Below are 16,212 nucleotides of genomic sequence, written 5' to 3' on the forward strand. Positions count from 1 at the left end.
TGATAGATATTTTTAAGCATCCTGCAGGTCTCTTGGACTGTTTCTTTGTCATCTACAAAATCAATTAAAAAGTTTTCCACAATTTCTATAACAAATAAAACTGGCAGCACTAACAATGAATTTTGATGTGACTTAAAATGATCACTATGTAGGCTGTGATGTTCAGTAGCTCAAAGCACCATTATTTGACAGGCTATGATGATATTGTACTCTTCTCTCCTAGGATGAGTTTTATGGAAACTGCAGTTACCCTGAATGAATTTAACAGATGTAGGAAATGGTTTTTTCAGCTATTAAGGTTGCATTATCATAGCACTTTCTTAGATTGTGTGCTGGACTGAAGTTTTACCAGCTCCATTATGCAGCCTCACTACTTTACTTTTAGGTTCAAGTTTTCAATCTGGAAAAACACCTAGAGCAATGGAAAGTAAAGGAAGGTCATTCTAGATTGCAGGGTATCTTTACTGAACTTTGAATATTATTAGGAGTTCAGAAATACTTTGAAGCACATCCCTCATAAAGATGCAGGTGATACTCACAGCAGCAAAGGTTCCATTCCAGATTTGGGTGGACACGTTCACAAAGTACTCTCCCTTCAGCATGATGTCTTCCAGTTTGCATGTGATGGCACTGCACTTCACATTCTTACAGTTCTTCCAGGGGAAAAAGCAAGAAGAGGCAAGAACATGCATTAAAAACACATTTTAAAAAATATTCTTTTAACATCCAGACTTTTTTTCCCTTTGCCATTCTCTGCCTACAAATTAAGTGCTTGCAGGCTGTGAAGAACGTGCACTTTTTCTTCTATCTAAAGCAGATGTATGTGTGAAAACATCCAAAGGCTGAACTCCTGCACTGTAAATGTGGAATGCCACCCCATCACAGCTTTCCTCACAAGTACAGCAATGGGCTCATGAGGATCAGCTCTGCGTCCCTGTCCTGCTTACTGCAGGCCAGAGTCTTACTCACCAGTTCTTTGGAAGTTCTGAAGTTCTCTTTTGTGAAAGATGGAGAGTAAGGTCTTTTCCCTATTTGCAGTGGATTTATCTGTGCTTCACAAGTAACACCTCTGGCCTAGGAAAGACGGCAGGAATGAGACTGGATAACATCATACTCAGAACTTTATAGTCATCTTAACAATATACACTTCTGGGATGAGATGGCGGCTGTGAAAGGTTTGAACTGAATTATGTAACACTGAATTCTTTAGGAAACTTAAGAGAGACTGTATGTAGTTCTGGTCAGAATTAAATGGCTTTTAAGGTGATTTTCTTTTTTTTTTTTCCTTTAGATAGACCTGAAGGGTTCATCCTGATCTAAAAATTCCATTTTTAGGATAACTTTTTCAGGAACTTGGAGAAAGACCAAACTGAAAAGATCCAGAATCACTCAAAAACTCAGCTGGGGATGTAACCACCTCTGCCAAGTAATAGGCTAGTATACTGATCACATTGTGGTCCTCCTCTATGAGGAAGGGACAAGGAGAAAGGGCATGGATTCTGTGAAGGGAGATAATTATGTTTATAGTACTGGTTAGCCCCCAAAGCACAGTTCGGTTCTACACCTGATCTGTAGTGACCGTAGTTAGGTACATCAGTGGGTTGTCTTTACTGGTCAGTTCTGGAAGATAGATTTTTACAGATGCCATCTTTACTGGAATACTTCCTGTTGTTATCTGCAAAGCAAATAACTCAGAGTTAATTCAGATAGCTATGATTACATATGAATAAATTATTTCATACAGCAAGAAAATCAGAAGTCATGGATGAGTATGGAAGAACTGGACTCCTTTTGCACCAATATTTTTTGTACTATGACACTACAATAGTAGCTAAATTATGTGAATAGTAAAGCAGAAAGTGTACAGTATAGCTTCAGGTTCCTGTTTCCTTAGCACAGCTCATATTAACTGCATGGAATATGTTTTGAAAGCAAATATTCTACCACAGCCAATAGGCCTATTTAGCCCTTTGGAGCAGCAGTTACAGGAATGTAAATGGAACATAATTTAAGTTTCTTCCACGTTGCATACTTGGATCTAAGTTTTTTCTGAGTTATGTAATAAGTACTGTGATTTGGTTAGTTCTTGCAACTGGTTTGAGTACTTAACCCTTGCCAAACTTCAAGTTTCAAAGTTCCAGCCTGCAAAGACTTGTTTTCCTATATCAAATTGGCAGAAGACTGAAAAAACAGTCTAAGTTGGCCTAAAGTTAAGCATTAACCATCTTTTAAGTATGTAAACTTAGACCAATCCCTCCCCCATTCTACTTGTGCAGTAATTGCAAATGTCATCCTTAACCTTATGAAGACTCCAAGCATTTATTCCCCATCTATTTACAATCTTTTTTCTTATTCGATCTATTCAAAAGCCTCAAAATCAGGAGTGTTTTTTAACTAGGTTTTGGGAGCAGTCTACAGAGGGAGCTAAGGCAACTTCTCGAACCAGAACCAAATACGTTTACTAACCTTAACTGAGAAGTTGAATGTGGGGCCAATATCTTCAAAATTATTCACAACGGAAGGAATGTTATGACCAGAGTATACTTCATAAAAGTTGATGTTGGCAAGCCTAGTTAACAAACAAAAAACAATACATTTCAATTTGGCAGCTGCTTTGAAAACATATGTTACTGGATATGCCGAAGTAACATGAGGGTGGTTTCAGCCCACCAAAGCATGGGGATTACATGTGTGTGACAGAAGGACATGGTGCGAGGGCCTGTTGGTGCTCAGGGAGCTCAGCCAGTTGGAACCATGCTCAAAGACAATGAAAGCATCCCTGTGCAGTGCATCACATCCACATGCCTGCTACCTGTGAGCAGCTCCTCTGCTGAATCATCCCAGAATTGCATCTGCTCTTCATTATTACCTTTTCTTAGGAGGCAGTCAAATTTGAGCAGTTGAAAAGCAAGCTGGCAGGTGAGTTAACATGAATTAGGGACTAATACAACTCTTACATCAACTCTTCCTGTAACACAAGCTGCAAATCTCTCCTCTTTATCAGTGCTGCTCTCCATGTTTAATCTGGGTAACATCTGCACCTACAGTCCCAAATTAACATGCATGCAGTCTCAGTGAGGTGCTTCCTGATCAGTTATGGTCCTCCATGTGACACTGTGGATCCTTTTTGATTCTCCATACTTCCTCCCACAGCCCTTAACTTGAAGGACCTCCTCACAGGGACTCCAAGGAAAACCCACATGACACATTTTCTGCTTCCTTGTTACTAAAGACTTCAGTCTTTCTAAGATGCACAGTGTTAACGTCTTTGTTCTTGCAGGAGTCAGTGATAAGACTTATTCCTACATCTTCTCCTAGAAACTCTGGAGATTATCCATAAAAAGGCTTCACTTCAGCAAAACAACAATTTTTTCTCAACCTTTGTATTTTCAGGTATTGCTCCTCAGCTATAATATCTGCCTTTAATTAGTTCCAGGTAAATACTTCCTAAGCCAAAGAGTGTAAATTATACTAGGGCTTAATATGTATTTCATTTAGTTCTTTTAGACTGATTATCTCCAAAATAACTAATCCTTTTCTGGCAGTAGGGATTCCTTCATGCCTTTACTTGCACATGAAATTGCATTTTCTCATACTCGGGAGATGCACCTGAATTCAACCCCCCATTTTTTCATTTTATAGACTCCATTCCTTGCCTCTTCTGAAGCACTGCATTTTTAGTTCATATTTCTCAGGTAATTAAACTTGCTTATTCAAGTTTACATCATCTGAATTTCCTAAGAAGCTGCCTAAGTTGCTATGCTAGTCCCTATACAGATGATCCTGCTGTCTCTGTGCCTCTGCTACCTTTATTAACAAACATCCTGCTTCTGATATGCTCTCATGCACCTTTCTCAGGGAGTTGAAATAACTTGCACTGCTGACTCAAATGCTTTTCTGCAATTGAAATAATCTCCAAAATTCTGCATGACTCTAGAACTGGTGCACCAAGTCAGCTAGCCTCCAATATTCCAAAACTGCTTCTGCAAACCAAGTTATAACACTTATCTTCTATGCTGTAGTTCCTATTCCAGCTCGGGTCATCCTACACAGCAGCCAACAGTTCTCATAGCTATCGTGATCTTTGAATATTAGTTTCCTGAATCCATTGTCACTGTGCATTTTTAAGCAACTTTCTCTTTGTCAAATTTCTGTCATTCTTTGAATAACTACTCTTTATTTTCTATCAGTTTGTATTTACTAGTTTTGGAATCCTTTGGGATGCAGAAGCATTTTTTCCACCAAAAATTGGTGACCAAGTGCATCAAATGTAACTGCATGTAGTTTATCCTAGAAATTCAGTACTTGGGAAAGATAAATAAATATCTTCTTTGATGAAAAGTAAATATCCTACTTTGATATGATACAAAATACAGTGTATTTTTGTTTCAGTTCTAACGTAATTTAGACTGTAACTGAAATGATTCTTTTTTGGAACAGACTAATTACTGCTTGAGTGCATCCCCAATCACGAGGGCTTTCCAAGGCCCAAGAGGTTTCAAGGGCACAATATAAAGATCAGTCTTAAAGGGATTTTTGTTGGTCTCTCTCCCCCTGCCCATTCAGCTGCCTCTCCTTAAACATCGCCCTTCCCAGGGTGAATGATCCCTCTTGCAACGGCCCCAACTTGCCTTCTGCAGGGAGGGGAAAGGGCTGGCACCAGGCAGGGAAGGGGTACATGTGAGCACAGAGTCTGGTAGGGTGCATGGGAAAACAAGGTGTACGGCTCCCGATGCCAGTGCAGCTGTAGCAAGGGAGAACTGCCACATACACTTCAGATTTTAGTTCAAATCGTTATCTCAAACTGCTGAAAAGTTTATATTTTTGGCCTTGGTTCAGCAGAGTTGTCCATAGTTTTTTTTCTTTTTTTCTTCCTCTCCTTTGCTAAAAGTTTGGATTGGAGCACATTTTTCCTTTTGCTGTTGTTCTTCTGTTTAGTTTTGATCACTTTAACTCCTGGTTTGATCCAATGTCATTACATTTGAGCCTAGAGGCCCAATCTTATTATACAGTAAATACTATTTATATTATTTATATTATCAAAACCAGAAGCACTGTTTGGCTTTTATACCAATTCCATTCATGTGAGCATCTGTAACAATTATCCAGAGGTAAACATGGATCCCGAACTTCCATAATTTTTTACATGTTGTTGGAAGGACATACAAATCTACTACTACTGATGAAGTCAGAATTTCTTATGACTTCCAAAACAAAAGCCCAAAATTTTCAGTATATTTTCACTGGCTTTGCAAGACTGTTACTGTATTCAAGTACCCTGACAAAATGACAGTTACTCTTTATGTCATTCAGCATACCTTGTGAAGTGAATTTCTGCATCATATCGCAAAGAAATTGATAAGGTGACCTGGTTGTCCGATTCTTGCTGTTCCTTACTTTCGCTGTTCATCAAAAGACATTTAAGTGTTATAATACTGTTTTATACAAATAAAGTATTAATACCTAACTTGCTTTCATATGATTATATACTTTACCTCAATGCACGAAAGCTTATGTCTGCCACATTCTGAAGATTTTTAAGGTTAAAATCAAAGCTAATATCAAAGGATACCTATGGAAGAGACAAGGAACACATACTGAGTTGATGGTGTAACATCCAAAGGCATTCCCAATAGCGCCATAATTATTCATATGTGCAACAATCTAGAACTCCTCTGTATCTGAATTCTCTGTAATATTTCAGTAATTTCTTACTACTCCAGAGTTGATTTGTTCTTGTGTTCCCCTACAAGTTGGCATCTTACATAAACATGAACTATTTGCATTTTAAAATTGTGTACAACTTGCTACAATCTGCAACAAAAAGTGTTCCATTAAATGCTTTTAAACTCTAGCACTGACACAAGCTCGTGTTCACTCTTTTCTTCCGTTTGTTCCAGCAGGTCCACTTTGACCAATTCCATTAAAAATTCAGAATAAACTTAACTTTTTATATGCAAATTTTTTTATATAATTCTGCATTCCCCACCACAGAATATCATGTTTCTATTCTTTCTAGCAAGTTTCTTGTTGCTCCAGTTTATTGGTTTAGAGGCTAGAACCCTGTTTCTGTTCTGCCCTTGAGTAATAAGAGATTCCATAAAACCATGAGTTTCATAAAACCATAGAGGTTTATGGTATATATGAAAAAAAAGATATACAATCTATCCTAGGGCTGTGTGGGTCACCCATCTCTCAGAGCAATACTGCTTTCTTGGAGAGATGAGATTCACAGAGCAGGTGAGGGAGTTACCCCAGGTTCACGCTGTAGGAGTGGTTTGAGAGGAACTGCACTCAGTTCTCAGGAGCCTGCACATGATGCTCCATGCTTCGCTGCCTCCAGCCTTTACCCTCCAAAAGCTACCTTGCTGCAGCAGCATTTGAAAGCTGTGGGTTGTAACAAATGTGCTTTGAGAGCCTTTTTCTTCTTTAATCTGACAGGGAGTCACAAAAGTTTAACCCTTAGTTTGCTTCTTTTAATGCCCCTGTTGTCAAATCTAAGAAATCTTCATCAGCAGTAAATGCAGATTTAGGGGAAAACAACAATAAAAAAGGTTTTGGATATCATTCAGGGTTATGTAAACATGCTACCTATACCTGTTGTCCTGTTCTGAACACAGGATAGCTTGTTTGGCAAACGACTGTACTTTGTGCTGTTCCTGTTTGACACGAGACTTCAGTCCCGTCACTCTGCAGAGAAAACAGGCACAAACATCATCTTATTATTAGGTTTGGATAAAGCAGAGAGGCAGTTCCTAGTCTGTATCTTCAACAGCACAGCTATTATACTGAAGAGTAATGAAAATAGGTGTTATGGCAGTAATTCCTCGAGATGCAGCAAATGGTTGGGGCATACAGAGCCAGGAAAAAGGCAGGAGAAAGGTGGGACAAGGACCAGTCCCATGCAATTCCTTGTGAGCTGTAATGATCTTGTTAGAAGTTTGCGCTGGGTTTGGAAGAAGGAATACAGGCTAGAGTGTACAGGTCACCTCCAGCATTAACCTCTACAGCACTTTTTTGCAGAATTTTTACAGAAGTTTTGCAGACATATTTACACAACCCGAGAGCTAGTTAAGTACCTTCAGTGTAGAAGTTAGTGTGCAAAGGGCAATTCTATCATACTTGCTGTAGGAAAATCTACAATAAATGTTTGTTTACTACTTTGCAGAATATCTGGCATGTCATCATTCTTATATAAAACTTATAGACCATAGTCAGTTATCAACCCTTTAAAAAGAATTCATTAAAATGTACAGTCTTCTGTAAAAAAGCATTTCTAGCAGACATTTACCGTTCATGAATTGTACTACAAAAAAAACCCTGAAAACAAAACCCAAAACAAGACCCACACATACGCAGCTTATGCTTTTCTTCCTGCTTTGAAGCAGACACATTTTTGGTCAAAGCTTGCAGGCTGAAGTATTTTTAAGCGAATAGGCTTTTAAAGCAAAAGAAAATCCTAGCTCCAGTGTGGTCTTTTGGCAGAAGTGGCATGAGCAATTTTGCTGCACAACAGGATGGGGAGGTAGAGGAGCACCCTCAGCACTGTGTGTAGTACTTCTGCCAGTTCATTGGTCAGAATAATGCTGCTCTTGGGCAGTGATGAACGCTATCCCTCCTCTCCCATCAGTATAGGGATTGCTCTGGATTTCACCCCTAGGATTACCATGCACCTCTCCAGTAGCAGCCTGACCACATAAGCCAAGCACTGAAGTCTGCGTTTCATCCTTCGCGAATTGTTTGGGAGCAACAATTGTGATTATAGATATACTGCATTCCCCAAAATAGTATGTATAATTCCTCTCTTTCCCCTTTTCTAAGGCAAAATTGTTAGAAAAAGACCTTCTGGTTTAGCAATCATATCAGTCTGATTAACTGTCTAGCTGGAACACATGGCCGTGGCAGTAACACTATTTCTAAATCCAAAGTCTGTACTTTTAAGGAAGCATCATAAGGATGCTGCATGACTGATTTATCAAATACAAATTCCCTGTGGCACAGCAACTGCATCAGGCATGTTGCTGAGAGTTATGCAGAAGATGTGGGTGCCAAGGCCTAGACTGAGGAAAAGATGACTGAAATATTGAGGTGAGGTCAAACTCAACAAATTGCCAACTTTTATCCTGAGTTGGCAGTATTTCTCCTTGACCTAAAGAAACTGATATGCTAAGGGAATAATTTTGGTATCCAAGAAAATAAATCTGGGAGAGAGGTTTTCACAAATGTTCTTTCCTGGCATAGGCACTACTAGAAAGAAAATAAAAAATTTCTCTGAGAACTTCAAAAATCAGGGGCAATAAGGGAAACAGTGAGGTTGGGTATCACGCACCGGTAAAGACGACGAAGCAAAAAACAAGTTGTCTGAAAATGTAGCCTGGATTCTGGTGTTATATGCATTTTCCTTTTTATTTCTCAATTTCACGTTGAACGTTAGTCTTCTGTTTTTGCTGCTAACGACAAACTGTTTGCTGTTGGAAAATAAAGTCCACTGTTGTAAACAGAGATACTAGAACAGCTGTGGATGAGAAAAATGTGTTGCCTATAGCCAACAACAAATAACAAGCACAGCAAGACACTTCCTACATGCTATGCAGTTAAATGCTCTCCTTTCTAAACCCACCGGCATAAGAAATTCTGTGATGCTGTTCCCTATAACCAAATGAAGTTAGTGTCTTCTCAAAGTGCAAGACCTTGACTTTGTACAGTCAAAGTCACTTTTCTGAATTTTCAAGGGCTCTACCCTGGTGAGAAGGTGGGCAAAGTGGGCAGCAGACATGGACAGCAGCTCCAGGAAGAGGTAACCCTGTCTCTGTGTACTGTACATATGGACTTGGAATATGTGCTGTCCTGCATAGCCCACTGCAGGATCCTCGCTGCTCTCCCATTGTGCTCCCTTTCCCAAAAGCAGCCAGTCAGACCCAATTCTTCTGAATACTCACTGCATCCTCATCTCTAAGGTACCAATACTTGGGCTGGTCTAAGCTGACAAGAGTCTTAGTTCTATATTTGTGTTCCTATCTTACTTCTTTTTCCTTGTTTAGATTTAGATACAAATGCCATTTTTATCCCTGCTATTTCTAAGTAGATGTTGAACTAGAAAGGCACTTTCATCTAGAAATTGATCCAAAGCCTACAGACAAACTGACTGGTGAAAACCTAATACTGCACCCTAACAATTCCACTGATTCAGCTCTTACCCATCCTCTGCCTTCCGCTGGACACTCAGATCAAGATCACAGATACAAAGTTCATCTTCACCACAGTCTTTAACAAAAGGAATCTAGGAAAAACAAAAGCATTTCCTTAATGACAGGGCTCAACTTTTAACATTACCTGCAGACACTAGAGGACAAACACCTTTGAAGTGAAGCACATTCTTGGTGTGCAAATAAGAAAACAGCTCTGAACAACATTAAAAATTCTTGACACATGAACAAGTTAACACTGAGTAATGTCATGTTACATGTCAACTGATCCAGTAGAATGGTACAGACAGGTTATTGATAACCCACAATGAAGGTGATGTAGTCAAATTAGTCCCAACTCTCTGTTTTGTACTCTTATTGTAGGATAAACTGGCTTAAAAGAATTAATCTTTGCCATCAACTAAAAGTTTACATCAACACTGACACAGCTGAACCAACATGCATGTTATGCAAAGGTGGCTGATGTCTGTGTGTGTGATCAAGCTCATGTAACGCAGGCAAAGGTATAAAAGGAATCAGGGACACCTCCAAATGTGACTTAAACTAGAATAAAAGTTTTCACTTGCATGTACCTCTTTGGTGTTTCTGGGGGGCCACACATTATGGATATATATAGTAATGCATTTCTCAACAGTAAGTCTGCATACTTACACTATAGGCCACAGATGCAGGAGAAGATATATCAAGGACAGGGCTGGAGGCAGGATTTGCAACACCAATGTCAATGCGCAAACTAAGTGAGTTCACTGCATCCGAAGGTTCCTGTAAAACACATGGTTCAGATGATAGCTGTCAGCACAGAAAACAGGGTAAAACTGGCAATTCTACTGTAAATTGAGAATGTGTAGTAAAATACTTCCCTAAACAAGAAGAAACAACAGTTTAAAGCTTTATTTCTTGATGAAAATAACTTTGTGAAATTGCCCAGTGTGGGTTCCTCTATTCCAACAATTTTCAGAGCCACTTCCATGACTCTATACATCACAGTCACTTCTGGGGCTAAAGAACATGCATATTATCTGCAGCTGTAGGAGCTAGTGCTCAAAAGCCATCATTCATTCTCATCTGGCTGCAGAAGTCAAACTCCTATTCCACTCTGCCTTACCATCACAGAGAGCAGCTGGGCCTAAGTGACACTAAAACACCATATACTGCATGTTTCCTCTTTTTCTTAGTACTGGACGAATAATCTTCTAGCCCTGTGGCTCATGGCTTCACAGGGCACTAAATGTGATCAACAAGTCAAAGGTACTTGTATTGCAAAGCAAAGCAGGAATTGAAGTCCCCTACCTGACCTAGCATCATGCAGTGAGGCTTAAGCAACTCTCAGGACTGTGTTTGATCTTTGGTTCTAGAAAAAGATGCAGACCTACTTATTTTTGTTTTATTCCTTGTGTATGCCTTGGGCTAAAATGCACTAGAAGTCTTCCTGAAATATTGTTGAAATTACGGACTATGGGCTGTGTGTTACGACAGAGGTGAGTAAGAGTTCTTAATCTATCCTAAAAATCTGTACTGAATTTCACACTTATTAGTTTTTACGAAATCATAATCTTACTAAGTATTTTTCAGTTGGGGCAATTTGGGAAACATTAATAATTGTGTACACCATGCATGAAATTCACCTTGCAGACAAAAAATTAATCAATGTCTTCCTCTGATCACTTTTGTTATGCAAGATTGCTTGCAATTGCACTTACCTGTACATTGAAGACTTCATGAACACAATTCTCTTCATGATGTACCACAAGATCCCTCTGCATAGACCTTTCATTATTTTCTTTGAAAAACCCTCTAGAAGTCACTCTGGAGGACTGGAGATCTGCATCCAATGTTGCATTGTACTTTATAGCTACAAGAAGAATAACAGTACATTTTTTGCTGAGTACAATTGCCTGTGATCTCATTACTATGATCAATATTACAGTGACCAGGCTTCTTAAACCACTCTAAATATTTCACTTTTTTCATAGCTTGCTAAACGCAGACCAGTCTCAAAATGAAAACACTTTCTCTTGTGTTTTCCAAAGCAATCAATCAGGTTTAGATCCTGATATAAGTTCTGATCCACAGAGAGCACATTAAATGGCAATCAATCCAGTCTCCACTACAGATGTCTGAGCCTACAGCTCAGGCAACAAGCCAGTCAGCAGGGCCAGGATTACTCTAGATAAAGGGGCCTTGCAATAATATCACTGAACTTTGAGAAGACTATAAAGAATCTGCCTTTTCTCCTCAATCACATGATAATTTCTGCCATCTTCTCTTCATGTTATGACTAATATGCTGTTTGAAGTTCATTGTTATTTTATAGTTTGCAATCCTGAGTTCCTAAAGGCACTATACATAGCCCTGAAGCAGTCCAACTGGTGTTATCTGTGAGGTTTAATTTAATAGCTTCATGAGAGGCCACTGCTGGTCTCAGAAATATTCCCTGTCCTCTGAAAACAAGAGCTTCCCCACACTGACAACTGCACTGACTTAACGGAAAATATTTTTTTTTCTGAAGAGAGTAAAAACGTCTGCAGTTTGCTGTTGAAACCAGTAGATTGAAAAAACCCTGCTTCTCACTAATGACATTTTCTGGGGATTGTTGAACAGCAAGGATACAGCTCTCCTTTTTATTGGTAATTCCCCACTCTTGAAAGATTATGGAGCCAGTGATGAAAGTAGGTCTTCACAACACTTGCTCAGGCACTTAAGTTTTATACTGATTTTGCCATTCTTGACATTCAATCTAATATATCTTTAGACTTTTCACTACTCATTTGAATAATGGACTTCTGAGAAAATTAATATAAGACAAGTCTGAAATACTCTTACCCACTTGATTATTTCTCTTAGCAGGTCTAAATGTAGCGTGAAAACATATTTTGACAGTTACTTCTGTATTCTTGTTCAGCAGACTGATTTTCTCAGGTTTAAATGAGGCAATTATGGACACATTTGCAATGCTTCTTGACCTGAAAAATATTTTAAAGGGTTACATGGAGTTTTCAAGAGTACTGTCTATTACTATCTGTAAATGCTAGCATTGATTTTTTTGTTCCCAATGTAAACTTCTTTTAATGGCACTGGTAAAATTATTTTTCTTTGCATATACTTGAATTTTTTTATAGAGTAGCTTTCAGGAATGATAATAAATAATTTACCATGTCAAATTAAGGGATAATCAATGTCTTTATCTTAAAGTTCTATTCAATCCCTTATGGTATCAGAGAATACCATAAGGTATTCCTGTTTCCCAAATAAGTAACATTCTGTTCCTTTAGGGAAGTTACTGAGCTCCTCTGGGGAAGTGAAAAAGGATAATTCTTCAATTAATTTAATAATCTTAGTTTTCAAAAAACAACTTTTATTTCATTAATCAAGATTTTGAAGAGCAGTTTCAAAGGAACCCTACGTGCAAAAATAAACACTTTAATCAAAAGTGAAACTCATTAATCAGCCCAAATGCCAGAGTGAAAGAAGAATGAGCATCTTCATTAATCAAATCTAAAAAAATGCTGGTACTCCAAGGACCATAACTTTCTTCAATGAAATTCCCAGAGCAGCAGCAGCAGTGGTCAAAGGTCTAAACTGACCATTCATTTTTAATTATCTTATTTCATTATGAAAGAAGTAGCAATTCAGTGATGGCTTTCTTACAATGGGGAGCCTCAGGCGAGAAGACAGGCAGCAGACAGGAACAGAAACTCCATTTGAATTTAGCTTCTCAGTACTTAGGGAGGCAGACGATTTGGGTTTTGTGAAACCTTTCTATTTTATTTTGTGAAAGTACTCAGATTGCAGTGGCAAAGGCCACGTGCCCATAAAAATGGGTTCTCACAGAAATAAGGGTCAACTCTCTATTACTGCTCTCTGTCCTTACCCTGAAAGACAACTCTTTTCCCCATATCAGCCTACCAGTCAGTAAAGGTCATGCAGGTTGTGTGGGAGGTGGTTTTACCTGTCTCAGGCTCAGCTATCAAAATTATACTGTGGCTGTTGAAGTACTCAACCTGCTGTTACCATTACTCGCAAGAAAGCCCTATTCCCTGTTGCTGCTCCTTCCCTCTGGACCACATGTCTGCACAGGAGCAGTGGGTAGGGATGTGTCCTGGCTCTCCCATTCCTGGTCAGGTCCCCACAGCAGGCTCTACCACCTGGCTTCCTCCCATATGCCCTGAGTCTGCCCCCTGTGCTGCCTTTGCTTTCGATGCTTTGATGATAAATGCTTAAAAGAGATTTGGTCTAATGCTCTTTTTTGAGCTAGGTAAGATAGCAGAGATGAGGCAGTGAGTGTGTTAGTTCTGCAGACATGGGATAAAAGAGCTTTTTCATTTGCTTATTTTCCTGTTTAATTAACTAAATGTTCAACTTGTATCTGAATAATTAATCATTTCCTTTCTAAAAAGAGTTTACCAACCATAGCAGAACCACATTTCCATCAGCACCAACCGATACATCACTTATGTCATCGTCATCTAAGTCTCTATGGCCATCTACTGATCTTCCAAAGAATTGGAGCTGTTGTCCAAAAGCAGAATCCGATCCTAAAATTTTCTAGGAAAGAGAGTTTGGTTACTGAGTTTGCCAAAGCATGCTTAAGTCAGTAGATAGCAGCCTAAGCAACAGATTTTCACTGATACTCCCTGTATATACAATGTATTGTTTAAACAAAATGCATTGTGGATATTTCCTCAGATGCTTTTTAGCACTTCTTCCTCCTCTGTTGGAGCAGACAATGGACTAGATTTTTCTGTCTTGGGAGCAGTATACTGACTGCTGTATGCCAGATAGTACTTACTGGAAACTTCTTCCATCTACACTGAGCAACTCTAAGAATGTGAAGCTTAAGAGGACTTCTAAAAAATACTTTCTGCAACCAGAAAGTCTGCATGGAAAGTGATAGTACTATTACCATTATAGCAGACACATAGATCATTGAAAGACTTTCCCTGGGAGCTGGGATCTATCTAATCTTCATTGCTGTACATCAACCCTAAAAATGTGAATAATGGGTATCAAAAACAAATAGGAAATCAGCTAACTTCAGACTCAGATATCAAAAATGGTAAGAGTTTTAGAGTATCTTGCAAATGCTTTTCGTCTATATGGTTCAGTTATAAGCATGACAACATCAACCTGAGTATGCTGACAGCTGAAGGAAGGAGAGGCACAAAACTTGAAATAAGCCATGAGAATAACAGTACTCCTTTAAGAGGATGAAACACTACGCAGTTAAACCATAGAAAAATCTTCCTTTTTCCTCTAGCAGATCTAAAGGCACTGATTATTATGCAAAATTATTTACCTGAGAATATTTGGTACGTATAGTCTTTTGAAATCCATTGTAAATATAAATTGCTCCAGAGTTTTGGTTTTCCAGTGGAGCACCTATTACAACATCATTAAAGCCATCCAAATCAATGTCTGCAAGCACTGCAATTGCTGATCCGAAGCGTGCATTTTCTGACCCCTGTGGACCTTCCAAGAGTTCTTGTTGATCCAAAATTCTCTTTAAAAATTGAAAAAGAAGAAAAAGGAAAAACACAGCTATCATTGCACCAGATCAGACATAGGAGCAGTATCTATGTGCATTGTTTTTTTATTTCTGTTTTCCAGTACATTTCCCTTGGACAGCTCAACACTGAATTCCTTCCCCATTGTATTGCCCATTCAGTTTGCATTATGTCTCAAAGTCCTGGCAAGAATTACACAGCAAAATCAAAGCATGCTATGCAAAGTACTAGCAGCAAATATAACCATATGTATGAAGCTTAAATGCTCTCACTGTCCTCATCTGACTGTTCTGAAAGTTTCACAATACATTGAAAAATACAGTTTCCAGTTTTGGATTACCAGTTTTTATGCAGAGGGAATGGAAATTATGTAACTGGACATAATTCTTTGAAACAGAAATGGAATTTCCTTACTAAACTAATGCAAAAAACATGTGTCCAAATGGTAAACTCCTGACCTCTCCAATGCCAGTGAAGAAAGAAAGATTGGAGATCTTTATAGTTAAATAATTCCATTTACACTAGATTAAATGCAACTCTGGCAACAATGTTTTCACCTTTAACATCAGTTATTTCACTGTGCTTAAAATTTTAGAAATATCAGCCAAGTTATTTATTAAACATGACTAGAAAAGTATTACTCGCACAACATGGACAACTTGCAAAAACCACATTCTTCAAAAAAAAAATTTAAAAAATCCGTCATTATTCTTAACTTCCAAATAATTTTAAACTGAACATTTGACAACAACTAAAAGTTGTAAGATAGTCTTCCAATTTATTTGGCTTTCAAAAGACAAGGAAAAAAAACCCTTTCATTTTTCTTTTCTTCCATATTTCATGTCTGATACCACAGTCACAAAGACCATTGTCAGCTACCAGTAGTACCACCTTCAGCTCCTGCATCTACCTTGAAATTGCCCTAGAGTAGTTTCTTGTTGCTTCACGATGGTCTGACTGTGAGATGCTGCTGAAGAGAATGGTCCTCCCTCTCTATTTGATTGAAATCTACCTAGTAAAGAGGCCATGGTCTGTTTTCTCTGATGGATGGCAGATATTAATTTACTTTGCATATCCAGATATCCAGTGATTGAAAGACTGTTCAAAAGTGGCAGAGGGCTCAGGATGTTTAATACAGATATTCTGAAAACACCTACTACGGGTCTGAATAAAAAGCACCGTCAGTCAGGCACGAGACAAATAACACAGCTTCACTGAACAGGAGACAACAAGAGTAATAATAACCATCCAATATCAGAGTCTACAAAACAATGCAGAAAACTGGTAGAAGAGCATTTCTTAGAACTGCTTTGGGACTACTGTCAGGTGTTGAACACATTTACCAAAATCAAATGGCAAATTAATTAGCAAAAGCCTTGAGATGGGTTTTTTTGAGATATGGCCAACTCCATGCTATATAAGTGTAAAGCACCTATCACAATGCCTGACACCAGGACCAGGGAGACACTGAGAGCAGGCCCCTGACCACTAACAGTGCCTAG

General features: G+C 38.6%; 1 protein-coding gene across 2 annotated transcripts in view; it reads right to left on the bottom strand.

Annotated features, from left to right (window-relative positions):
* ITGA2 (integrin subunit alpha 2) overlaps positions 1-16,212 on the bottom strand; it is a 68,810-nt gene that overhangs the window by 8,900 nt on the left and 43,698 nt on the right. For both annotated transcript variants that reach the window (XM_051804728.1, XM_051804727.1), the window contains 14 exons: positions 14,503-14,706; positions 13,615-13,751; positions 12,030-12,169; positions 10,907-11,058; positions 9,858-9,968; positions 9,198-9,280; positions 8,330-8,468; positions 6,598-6,690; positions 5,496-5,572; positions 5,319-5,402; positions 2,467-2,569; positions 1,565-1,675; positions 970-1,074; positions 540-653 (listed from right to left, as the gene is read on the bottom strand). In XM_051804728.1, the coding sequence (XP_051660688.1) occupies positions 540-653; positions 970-1,074; positions 1,565-1,675; positions 2,467-2,569; positions 5,319-5,402; positions 5,496-5,572; positions 6,598-6,690; positions 8,330-8,468; positions 9,198-9,280; positions 9,858-9,968; positions 10,907-11,058; positions 12,030-12,169; positions 13,615-13,751; positions 14,503-14,706 (1,653 nt within the window). The remainder of the gene's footprint in view (positions 1-539; positions 654-969; positions 1,075-1,564; positions 1,676-2,466; positions 2,570-5,318; positions 5,403-5,495; positions 5,573-6,597; positions 6,691-8,329; positions 8,469-9,197; positions 9,281-9,857; positions 9,969-10,906; positions 11,059-12,029; positions 12,170-13,614; positions 13,752-14,502; positions 14,707-16,212) is intronic.

The sequence above is a fragment of the Manacus candei genome, unplaced genomic scaffold, assembly GCF_025592945.1.
Source record: "Manacus candei isolate 608988 ecotype Guabito, Panama unplaced genomic scaffold, ASM2559294v1 h1tg000061l, whole genome shotgun sequence".
NCBI lineage: Eukaryota > Metazoa > Chordata > Aves > Passeriformes > Pipridae > Manacus > Manacus candei.